The sequence below is a fragment of the Alexandromys fortis genome, unplaced genomic scaffold (genome assembly GCF_014885135.2).
Source record: "Alexandromys fortis isolate MF-2015 unplaced genomic scaffold, M_Fortis_MF-2015_v1.1 scaffold_78, whole genome shotgun sequence".
NCBI classification, from domain to species: Eukaryota; Metazoa; Chordata; class Mammalia; order Rodentia; family Cricetidae; genus Alexandromys; species Alexandromys fortis.
Genome location: NW_026067977.1, coordinates 5134536 through 5147259, shown reverse-complemented (window position 1 = coordinate 5147259; position 12724 = coordinate 5134536). Strand labels below are relative to the sequence as shown.

General features: G+C 36.5%; 1 protein-coding gene across 2 annotated transcripts in view; it reads right to left on the bottom strand.

Annotated features, from left to right (window-relative positions):
* Rsbn1 (round spermatid basic protein 1) overlaps positions 1 to 12724 on the bottom strand; it is a 50261-nt gene continuing 37537 nt past the window's right edge. Inside the window, exons 4-8 of one of the 2 annotated variants that reach the window (XM_050157485.1) lie at positions 12375 to 12517; positions 7276 to 7443; positions 5199 to 5307; positions 4029 to 4502; positions 1 to 2039 (exon numbers count right to left, since the gene is read on the bottom strand). In XM_050157485.1, the coding sequence (XP_050013442.1) occupies positions 4032 to 4502; positions 5199 to 5307; positions 7276 to 7443; positions 12375 to 12517 (891 nt within the window). In that variant the 3' untranslated portion in view covers positions 1 to 2039; positions 4029 to 4031. Of the gene's footprint in view, positions 4503 to 5198; positions 5308 to 7275; positions 7444 to 12374; positions 12518 to 12724 lie in introns of both variants that reach the window. The other variant, XM_050157484.1, reaches the window with a different exon arrangement.

Sequence of the window (12724 nt, the reverse complement as noted above, 5' to 3'; positions counted from 1 at the left end):
TAAAGGACAAATCAGACTTTGTTTATTAAAAAAATACTTTACAGGAAAAAAAAACCTATGCATTCCATTGTCCTATTTTACAAAGAAATAGCTTAACAATTTAACACACTTAGACAGCTACAAAAAAAGCACTGTGTTAAAAGGATTATTATTCACACAAATTTAGATTTAAGACTATTCATTAAAAACCTTTTAAAACACTTGTTAATGTCAATAAACAAACTAAGGCCACACAAACGCAAATAGTCCGCCAGGCAAATTATACATTTCATCTATATGCAAAGACCTCTTAGATAAATTAAAGCCACAGGAAAATAAAAAGTCTTAGCTGCCAATCAAAATGAAGTTTAGTCACAGAAAACACTATTCCATGAAAATTTACATGTGATAGAAGTAGTACATAAGTATTTCTTTAGAGAGAATTGAAAAGTGCTATATTTTAAGAGACAATGGTCTCAACTACATGCACGAGTGGATCCTAAAAAATTTATGAAGATTTTTAAAATGGAAGGCCATTAATATTTATGGATACTTGCTTTTAAAGCCTCTGGGCTGAGGATAAGTCCTCTATGCACTTAGAAAACACTGGTGGTGTGCATCTCCTCTACTTGCATGACCAGTAAATACAGCTACAGACTGCCTTGAAAACATGACACTTAGCACAAATGTGAGCCTCTGGCATGTGCTACTTACTGAAAGGATGAAACAGACTTATTAGAAAGACACAAACTCAGTAATCCTAATGGTCCTCAATAAATACAAATAAATTTTAAAGGCAAATACAGATGGAAATATAATGGACTAATATTTATGACAAAGAACATACTCACTAGGAATATATTTTCATGGATTTTGGACTCCTAGATTAACTCTCCTTCTAGACAATATTTATACAGGGAAAAGCAATATGCAAAAGTTTCTCAAGTCATTAGGTGAGATCTTTATGCCTGTTAAGACTGATACATCTTTTCCTAAAGTTTAGAAAACGATTTAATAAGCTCCTTTCCCCATACAAGAGCTTGTAATATTAGTGAACTTAGAGTTCAACTGATTGAGGGGATAGGGCACTTTCTAAAAGTCTTTAAGTAAAAATAATGTATCAGCAAAACTTTTAAGTACTGAATAAGAAAGTACAATTAAGCCTAAGAATTCATTTTCAACAGTTAAACTTTGGAAGAGGGAACCAATATGGAGGTTATTATTATTGCTTCATGAATTTGGGACACCTCTCAGAATTGTAACCCTAACTCCTAACCTATCTTGATAAGTATAGAATGAGCTCTTGGGAAGGGGAAGACGTTAGTGCTTTTCAATGGTTACCATAAAATCATTATATTTGCTGTTAGGAACATTTGTTTATTAGGTCCTTTCCATAAACATATTTTAAATATCCCTCTGATCCACAAAGTACTAAAACACATAGCCACATTCTGCAAGTAATCTCAAGGGTTGGCACAACAGATAACACACCAGAAAGGAAGATCAGCTTCACTTTCAGTTACAACTTCACTGCCATAGCTACCTTACAAATCAGAGGATGCCAGACTGCTCCATGCCTCACTTCACCAAACCAAATAGTTTAATGATTTAGAAAAGTTGTGATCATTTGTATCGCTCAACTAGGACAGCTTTGAAAGCAGCAAGAAACTCAAAACTTCTGCTTTTATATTCATCAGTCTTTAAAGCATGCTATCAAAATCTAATACTCACATAGGACATTCAGAGTTTCCAGATACATTACTAGCTAAATGTTTCTTTCCATTCTATTGCAATCTAATATACAATGACTTCATCAGTACATGATTTTCAACATTTTTATATTCTTTTAATATGTTTATACTGGAGGTGAGGGTAGACTGTTCTGCAAAAAGGGAAATGGAGATTTGCGTTTGATTGTAGGTCTTTGCAGATCCGCTGGTTCCTGAGTGATTACACACAGTGCTGGCTGTCAGGAGACAGTCTCCTTGTTTTTAGTAGTGACCAGCTTAGATGACAGATGGCATCTGCTGGATGGCAAGTGGGAGATGGGGAAATCGGATCTTGGAAGACAAGAAAAACAAAAATAAAACTTTTTGCGTTAACAACTTTTTCTCTTCGTGATTATTTTTAAAAGCAATGTTGCCTGAGAAGAATTTTTCTTTGCACAGCCTGGTAAAGCTCTATGAAATTCTTCTGGACAGAAAATAGAAATAAGAAATAACCCAAACCCATTCATTTTGTGATAAACCCCTTCTCCACAAAGTAACAACAACAAAAAAATACCCTCAAAGGTTCCTTAAAAACTAGTTTGATAAACTAGAATTTATACACAGGATTTAAAAACACCCCTGTAATAATCACATTACCTTTCATACCATTCTAATTACCTTATTTACAAAGATAACTAAAAGCAACATCACTTCCAATTCATAAATGGTTTACATTGAAGTGTTTCCCTATTTATTTGTCTTCATCCTTTGTAACAGAGAATACATACATATACATATATATAAGGAATAATACAGATTCTAACTAATCACTGTAGTATTTGCTGATGGTTACTTTTCTATCGGTTTACACAGTGACCTCTATACTTTGCTAATATGCATTTAACTACACAACAATATTGCACAAAGTAATATTTATATAAGATTTAACCTATTTCAGAATATTTTAGAGAAAATTCATATTTGATATTTGCAAAGATGCAGCTAAGTTCCATGGTGACAGACATAATAAAGCAGCATCTCTTTCTTTTGCCTATGTTAATGCAAATATTTCAAATCTCACCATCCAGGAAAAAAAAATCAAATTGCACTGTAACCAGGTAGATACAAGAATCTGGTCTTAGGTGTGGGGAGTACTCTTCCTTTAGTAAACAAAAGGCCTACTGAGTTACTAACTAAGAGAAAGTAGAATGCATAGCACATGAACATTCCAAATAAGAGAAAGTCCACACTACTTATATGAAGGAGGCCTACTGAAAAAAGGCCTATATTGAAAACAAAGTAACTATCCAGACCCTGAGCTTCAGCTCCCCTGAAACTCTAGGATGGAAGTCTACTGCCTGTTACTAGAAAATAGCAACACAGATGACAATGAACAAACCCAGGCATTCACCAGATAAAATTATGAAGTGTTTCTAAAGTAGATGCCAAGTCACAAGAGTAGTTTCTTTAGTTTGATGCTCAGACACGGCAGCCCTCATCAGTTAGACTGGTGTGCATCTCTGACTTTGATATTTGTCATCAGTTTAGGGCAAGTATCCACAGGAAACGTGAGGATACTAGGAAGCAGAACAGCGGATCAACATTATGTCTTTTGCTCAAAATAGTCTCCATGGTCACAATATATCCTAGAAGAAAAGTAATGAGCCATGGATATGAATAACCAAGAACTATCCATCTTTAGATTTTTGTTTAATTAAAATATCCACTGGGTTTTAAATAACGAACACAAAAAGAGCCTGGATCGGAAGAGCTGTGCTTCCTCTTTTGCTAAGAACCAGAGAGCCATTCAATTTTCTTTAGAAACTATGTCTTCTTTGTGGCTGGAACTAAAAAATTCACTTGCCCATGTACCAGATGCAGAAGCCTTTCCTGCAACCAATGCCATTTTACTGTGGAAACTGACGAGGTGCCATGAAGACACAAATATTAAACCATAAGTCTTCTTTCTACCACATAAAGCAAATATGGTAAGAGACAAGGAAAGATAAAACCAAGGGAAGTGAATCATTACCAAGTGAGAACCTGCTAATCCAGAGAACTCTGGTTTTGATTTGAAGAAGAGATTGAATTGTTACCTCACACCTTAAAACAGAAAGTAGCAGCAGACCCACTATTACATACTGTACTAACAGGATAGGATACAACTCTTAGCTTTGCATAATCTGTGTAAAAAAGATATGCTTGACATTTGTGGAATGTCATTTCTCTTTATAGAATTATAGGCAAGATTTCTCCAATAAAACTTAACTTAAGCCAGTTATAAAACTATAACTTCACATCAAAATTTAAAAAAGTTAAAAAATGTGTTTGAATATGTACATATCACACAGGAGTGCTTGGATGTTCCTGCAGACTGTGCTGCTGGTCAGAGTCCAGTCTACTTTCCACCTTGAAAACTGGAATAGGCTGAGCCTTCAGCTCCTGCAGATTAAGCTCTGATGGAGATGGAAAAGACGATGGAGCAGCTGTCAAAACCTGCATCTCTGTGCATGTTTCCTCAGATTCAGTTTTTATTCTCACACACTGGGAGTCAACTTCTAATTCTCGCTTTCCAGGAAAACCGCAGTCCATGTTGGAATTGTTTTCTGTGTTTTGAGGGGCTTCCACAACAGGGTGGTACTGTTTAAGCCTGATATGCCAGGCTAAGCTACACACTGCTGACACTGTTTTGAACTGATGAATGACATTTCTAGGGATGAAGTAGATATCATTGTCGCAAAGCTGAATTCTAGCATAGCGAATTCCTTCTCGCCTCATTTGGTTTAGTTTTGCTTCATCCACCCACTGTACACACTAAAAAGAAAGGCAAAAGAAATTGCATGAGACCTTAAAATATGTAATGATTCAAACAAAATATTCTAATTCACACAGGAAAACAGTATGGCAAACTGTTCTAAAACAAAAATTAAATCTTAACAGGACAAAACTGTTGGGAAGCCCTTTTCAATCATATACTTTACAACTCTTAAAGACTGCGGAGATAGCCTATGGAATCATTAAATCCTTGAAAGTGCAGCTAAATATCAGTATCTTTTTTTTTTATCCCTCAAAACAGCGTTTCTCAGTGTATCCTTGGCTTTCCTGGAACTCACTCTGTAGACCAGGCTGGCCTAGAACTCAAGAGATCCACCTGTCTCTGCCTCCCAAGCTTTGGGATAAAAGACATGAGCATACCACTGCCAGCTATATCAGTATCTTTACCACACATAATCTTCCCCTTCATATATTCTAACATTTTGTAGTTGAGGCCGCAGCACAGTGAGATTATAAGGGAGACAGCTTATGGTCTGAAGTGAACAGCTGGATCCTTCTTTAGGCTCACCCTCCATCCCAAAGATTTTGCTCTCTACCACACACAGAATATAATAAAAATAAAGTTAAATTTACTGTCTGTGACTCCAATTATAAATTAAAATGCCTAATAAAATGGACTCAAATGCTGTTTCCAATGTATCACTGAAAGAATAATGAGAATGTGATAATTATTACCTGGGAAACTGGAGGTTCATGAAGGTCTAACTGGAGTCTCTGTACAACATCAGTAAAGTCCTCAGCATGGAAACAAATCACATCTTTGGTTATGCGAGGTTGGTCACTCCTAATATTAATAAGACAAAATTTAGGGACTAGCATCCACAATGGAAAACTACAATTTCACTTTTCCAGCTTCTACAATGCCACATTTAGCAAATGAGCAAATAAATAAAATGTCTCTTTTCTAAAGATTAAGAGTGTACTTCTTTAGTCAGTTTTCAAAAAATAAAAAATAAAAGTAAATCAATAGAAGGTTTTTAAAAGACAAAAATCAGGGCTAAAGAATGGCTCCGCGGTTAAGAGCACTGTCTACTCTTCAAAAGGACCTGGGTTCAATTCCTAGCACCCAAAGGCAGCTAACTGTCTGTAACTCCAGTTCCAGGGTTTCTGACACCCTCAGACAGACATGCATGCAGGCAAAACATCAATGCACATAAGTAGAGTTTAAAAAAAAAATGAGGTAAGTTGTTAAAAAAAAATTCAAGCAATAATCACTAAAAAAAAAAATAGTTTTATTCTAGCCTCACAGCCACCTTTCATGCTGGTGCAGACCAGAATCCCAGCACTTGGGGAGCTGAGGCCAAGAAGAAAGGATTTTAAGTTTGAGGCCAGCCTGACCTACATAACAAGTTCAAGGCAGTGCTGAGCTACACAATGAGACCCTGGATCAGAGAATTTGGGGGTTTTGTTTTGTTTTATTTTGTTTTTTAAGTTTTATTCTAAATGGGATGCATTTGTTGTTGTCTCATTAGGGAACTTGAGCTTTGTTATAATAAAACCAGGCTGTCACCAGGCAGTAGTGGCACACTCCTTTAATCCCAGTATTCAGGAAGCAGAGGCAGGTGGATCTCTGGGTTCAAAGCAAACCTGGTCTACAGAGTGAGTTCCAGGACAGCCAGGGCTACACATAGAAACCCTGTCTTGAAAAACCAAAATTAAAAATACTTTAAAAAATAAAAATATATATAATTCAAATATACAAATAAAACCAAGCTCTAGGTCAGTGTAACATGTACAGCCACTACAGAAAACAGTAAAGCAGTTCCTCAAAAATAATAAAATAGAATTGCCATATTATTAAGCAACTCTACTTCTGGGTATTGAACACCAGGGACATAAGAGATACATATATACCTATACTAACAATTAGAAAGCCAATGGTAGAAATAACCCAAGCACCTATTTAGTGGACTAACAAAATGGTATACATGAGTCTGTGTGCACGTGCATGCACATGTGTGTAAAATTTACTGTACCTACCTTAACAGGAAATAAAGTCTGATACTTGCTACAACATGGGTAAACTCTGAGGGATGTTATTATAATAGAAATGGCTGAGTTAGAAAAAGAAGAAAAAAACGGAACTGTCAAGATGCCTTATGAGCAATGGTGCCTACCACCAAGCCTAACTACCTGAGTTCAATCCCTAGGACCCAGGTGGAGAAAACCAACTTCTACAAGTTGTCTAATTGCTACACAACTGCTGTGGCACACACCTCTCACTCACAAAATAATAAATAGGTATATAAAAAATAATTTCCTTTTGTCACTGTGATTAATTTTATAACACATTAATATGTGTGTGTGTGCTTGTATATATGCATATACCAGTGTGTGGAGGTCAGAGTCCTAGGGACAGAACTTGGGTAGTCAGACCTAACAGAAAACACCTTTAGTCCAGTAAGCCATCTCACTGGCCCACTAGGATTACTTTTCTTAAAAGGAAAAGGGCAGGGGAAGTATGCCTCCATTTCTATGCAAAACCAGAAATGGCAGGAGACTACACAGTGATGGTTCCCACGATCTACATCCGGATGGTGAGGTAAAAGTAGCTGTGAGACATCAAGTTTCAGTTTTGCAAGACAAAAAGTTCTAGAGCATTGTTTTATCGTAGTATAGTTACACTTCTGTCATAAAAATGTTTAGATGGTAAGCTCTGTTATACATATTTCACCATGATCTAAAACTTTTAAACAGAATCCACGTTTTCTTAGACATTATCCAACCCTGTAGTTTGGGTCCTTTAACTTACCATTCACCAAATTGTACAGCCTTCAAAACCCCAACAGCAGCCGTACTCTGCCAGTCAAACCCCTGACCTACATGATCAGCATGAGCTCTTGTCCTGTCTTCAAAGAGGACTTCTCGGGGTTCACTTGTCCGAGGTAGGTACTGAAGATTTTTAATTTCATTCATTGATCTATAGTTGATTTGGTTGTGAAACAAAGCAAAGTATGAAGCAATAAACAGCAAAATTAACAGCAGTAATGTAAAAAGGTCTTTAACAATACTAGGCATAAATGAGGTTTGAGATGAGTCCAATGATTTAGATTTGCATTATACCATATACTATATAATACACTACATAAAATAATGACTATTATTTCCTCTTTCCCTAGACTATACCTTTATTAGGCTCACATGACAACTCTGAATGCATGAAATTTCTCTAAACAAGGACAGTGTGTTTAAAGGTTTAAAGCTCTAAGCTTTTTTGGCTTCAGCTCAGTTACTCATTTACAACTATCATAACATTCTACTAGGACTTATATTCCAGGCAGCAAACAGCATACATCTGATCTCCTCCCATATGAAAAGGAACTAATACAGACAGGAGAAGGAAAATGATTGTCATAGAGGGGAGTTTTGCAGTAGACATTCTGATGTGCAAGTTGGAGGCAGAGAACCAGAGAACGGGGAGGGGGGGGCGGGGGGGACGACACGGACGGACAGATGGACGGGACTGGCCTAGGGTGGCCTTTTGAAAATCCCAGTGACACATTTCCTCTTACAAACTACATGTTCTAATCCTTCTCAAAACAGTTTCATCAACTAAGGACCAAGCATTCAAATATATGAGCCTATGGGGCAGTTCGCATTCAAACTCCAGTCATGCCAGGCGATGGTGGCACACTCCTTTAATCTCAGCGCTCAGGAGGCAGAGGCAGGTGGATCTCTGTGAGTTTAAAGGCCAACCTGGTCAACAACAAGAGCTAGTTCCAGGACAGGCTCCAAAGCTACAGAAACCCAGTCTCGAAAAACAGTAACAATAACATCAAAGACCAGTATTGGCTTGCCTTCCTCAGTTTTTTTTTTTTTTTTTTTTTTTGTCCCTTATCATTACTGTGCCTGCCTCCTTTGATTCCAGTTTCTCCAATGTCTGTTGCCTTTTTGTCTGCACTAGCTGCTCTTCTAGAGGGTCTGGGGATTCAGTTCCCAGCACACACATGGCAACTCATAACTGTCTGTAAATTCAGTTCCAGAGGACCCAACACTCTCATACAGACACGAATCCAGGCAAAACACCAATGCATATAAAATAAAAACAAATTAAATAAATATATATTTAAATATTGGATGTCTGAAATTAAAAGGATATAATTTAAAAAGAAAAAGAAAAGGCACTTGAATCAAGAGTGTTATTCTTCAGCTAAAAGGAGTATGGGTGGGGGGAGAAGGGAGAGAGAGAGTAAAGGAAAGGGAGGGAGAGAGGGAGAAAGGAGTGGAGGGGATACACATACACTGAGCAAAGGAAATTAAGCATGTTAGAACTTCCAGAAATAAAAACAGACAGGACTCTCTAAAAGGACCTATCCAGTGGTAACAATAAATTGGAAAATGCATCTCCACACTCCAACTAAATTATCAATTAAAGTTAATGACAGAAAAAGAAAATAAAAGAATATGCTGACTCATCGTTATCTGCCATTTCTTAGAATGTTTCTTGAAAATGTGTTAAGTAAAGGAAATACACCTAGGAAGACAACAGCCACTGCTGGTGGAGTAAAGCCTCAGCTGGGTTTAGAGTTGTTTAATGAGCCTTCCACACTGGGCAGAACACAGACCTGTCTCCAAAGGTGCTCAAGATATAAATGGTATATACAAAAAAGCTTCAAGTTTATCTATCAGTAGCACTAGAGGCAGGGAAGGTTAGCAAATAGAGGGGATAAAGAGACTGGAAAAGGGAAACTATAGAATTAGATAATAATTCTACAGTTAGATTACACAAGTAAGTTCAATTAGATAGACCATTCTACAAGACTTTTCTATAGTGCAGTAAAGCGAATAATAAAATTTATTTGTTTCAACTTAACTAGAAGAGTGGAAAGATTTTCAACATAAAGAAATGAGAAGTGCGCTGAACATAGTGGACAGTGAGGACTACTGAGACCTCAAGAACAATGGCAATGGGTTTTTGATCCTACTGCACCTATTGGTTTTGTTGGAGCCTAGGCAGTTTGGATGCTCACCTTACTAACCTGGATGGAGGTGGGTGGTCCTTGGACTTCCCACAGGGCAGGGAACCCTGATTGCTCTTTGAGCTGACGAGGGAGGGGGACTTGATTGGGAGAGGGGGAGGGAAAGGGGAGGCGGCGGTGGGGAAGAGACAGAAATCTTCAATAGATAGATAGATAGATAGATAGATAGATAGATAGATAGATAGATAGATAGATAGATAAAAGAAATGAGAAGTGTTTGAGGGGATGGAAATGCTAATTACTCTGACTTGATCATTATATACATTACAGATATATACCAAATTATCACACAGGATTTTATATATATATGTATATATATAATTACTATACGTCCATTAAATATAAACAATAAAACTGATAGTATTATAGAAACTCTAGAAAGATCTCATGATTTGGAGGTGGAGATCTGGAGAAACAACTCTGTGCTTGCTGTGCATGACATGGCCACACTTGTGCATCTGCAACCCAATGCAGGGTGTAGAAAGGAGGACCACTGGACCTTGCTGGCCACTAGTCTAGCACCTTGTTCACTGAGAGACCCTGTCTCAAAGGAATACAATGAAGAGTAATAAATAAATCAGGACATTAAGCATCCTCCTTTGGTCAATGCTCATGCACAGGTAGGTGTTCCCCCTCACACAAACATGCACAGATATCATACACATACACAAAATGCATAAAGAGAAAAACAAAATACTTCATAATAGCTATATGTGGAAGTCACACAGATAGTTCCAGAAAAAATGTAAACTTTCCTAAGCTATATAAAAAAACTAGAAATTATACAGAATATACTCAACAGAAGTATATATCCTACCTCAAAAGGAATAATGATAAACTTTAGTGAAAACAAAATTTTAAAAAAGTATGACCCAAATATAAAACTAAATTGTGACATGAGAGAAAAATCTTTATGTTCCTCCTGTGAGTGCTAATACCAGGACTTAAATATAATTTTTAGCCTACCACATGAATCTTTAGTAATTACATCTTAAGTAAATATAAATGTCATTGCTATCTATCCAATTTTAGAATGTACCTACTGATAAAGCATTAAAAACCTAATGATGATTTTAAAGCAGAATAAATTAACTTCAATAATGTGTGAAGACAGCTGACAGAGCTGGAAGGAACGAGATAAAAGAGGTTTTGTCTAATTACTCAGAAAGTAGGTGAGAAAAAAGAATACCTATTTAGCATAGCATGTGTGCCACATTTTTAATCTTTTTCTCCTTTTTAAAATCAAGCATTCATTTCTCTTTGGAAATATACAGCAAAATGTATATAGTACTTAAGAATTTAGAATCTTAAGATCCATCACTATAATATATAAAAATTGTTGTAATCAGCTAGGCAGTGGTGGCGCACGCCTTTATTCCCAGCACTGGAGAGGCAGAGGCAGGCGGATCTCTGGGAGTTCAAGGCCAGCCTGGTCTATGGAGAGAGTTCCAGGACAAGCTCCAAAGCTACATGGAGAAACCCTGCCTCGAAAAATAAAAAGAATAAATAAATAAAAAATTTTTGCTATAATCTAATACTGTGCAAAACTTTTGATTAATTAATTATTGGGCTTTACATACTGCATTAATATATTGTGTTTGTGAGACAGGTCTCGTATATCCCAGACGGGCCTCAAACTCACTATGAAGTTGGAGATGTCTTTGAACTTCTGATTCTCCTGCCTCCAGCACACCTGAATAAGAGGACTGACTGCTAGGGGTGGAATCCAGGGTTTCCTGCATGCTCAGCAAGCAGTCTGAGCTACATTCCCAAATTTCATCTTCAAGTTTTTACCATGGTTTTCATGGATCATCTTAAGTGTCTTAAAAATATTTTATCATTTGGTAGTGTTCTCCTGTAAGTTTTAAGTTAAAGTTAAGACTAATCCATTAAAACTAATTTTGAGCTCTTGGGTTTTTGTTGTGTTTTTTAATATTGTTTATTTTGAGATAAGATCTCAATATGTAGCTCCCAGTAGCCTAGAACTCACTATGTAGATAAGGGTGACCTCAAACCCACAGAGCTCCACCTGCCTCTGTCTCTGAAGTTCTGGAATTAAAAGTATATGCCATCATGTCCAGCCTAATTTTAAACTGCTATTTCCATAGCCCAAGGGGATGTAAATTATTTTTAATCTCACTGAATAATATTTTCTAAAATAAAAGTAAATCTACATTTGTTTTATGTGTATGAAAGAGAAATATGTTAGCACATGATTTATCACAGCTCTATACAACGGTACACATTTCACTCAGCAACCATGGTTTCCTACAATGAATCATGATGACAAAGATAAATACAACAGTCCCTAACCTCAAAGAGGTCAAAATTAATTAAGAAACAAAAACAGTAAAAAGATCATCAAGGAACCATGTTGTAAGACCAAATTAGCTTGTCCTAAGCTTCATAAAAGTGACATTCAAGGTAAGTTCTGAAGCTTTACTAAAAACCTGCTAGGCAAAGAGGAAGGTGGGAGGGGGGTGAAATTCCAAATAGAAAGATCAGAACAAGAGCAAAGGGCAATGGAAGACAATGGTTTGGAAACTGAATTTAGTATAGTAGGAGAAAATGAAACAGATACAAAGGTTCTGTATTATCAAAGACTTTTACAGACCACACTAAGGAGGGTTTGCTCTTTTAACCCTATAGGCAGTTAGGATACAAGTTTTAAGAAAAATCAATTTCTCAGGAGACTGATGATTATGTAGCAGGTTATCTGAACTAGGAAAATGACAACTTGGAATTTTACCTAAAGGAACTCTTCAAAAATCTAGACAAGTTTCCAAACCATGCTCAGATGACGATCATTTTTATAAGCCACCCAATAAAAAGGATGGTTTTGTTTATTTGAGCAAAATTGATGTTTACTTACCGTCGTCTTTTGAAGGGTGACTTTGGCATATCTGCTGTAGGGATCATTTGCTCTCCTGGTCTCACCCACATTATAGGCCCATCATCACTCTGAGACCTACACTGTAGTTGGAGGCTAGAAAGTGTACCCCAGGGCAAAGTCATCTAGAAACCAAAGCAATGAGTCACATTTTAAAATTTTAAACTATTTACAGATTATTTCCATTCAAATAAAAATACTAAAAACCATATCTCATCTATATATGAAAAAGTAAAATCCGTATTTCAGAGTAACATATAAAAAACTGAAGTACTCAATACCAATACTTTTCTAAACAGTTCTTTGTCAACTAGTGCATAAAATTTGTTTTT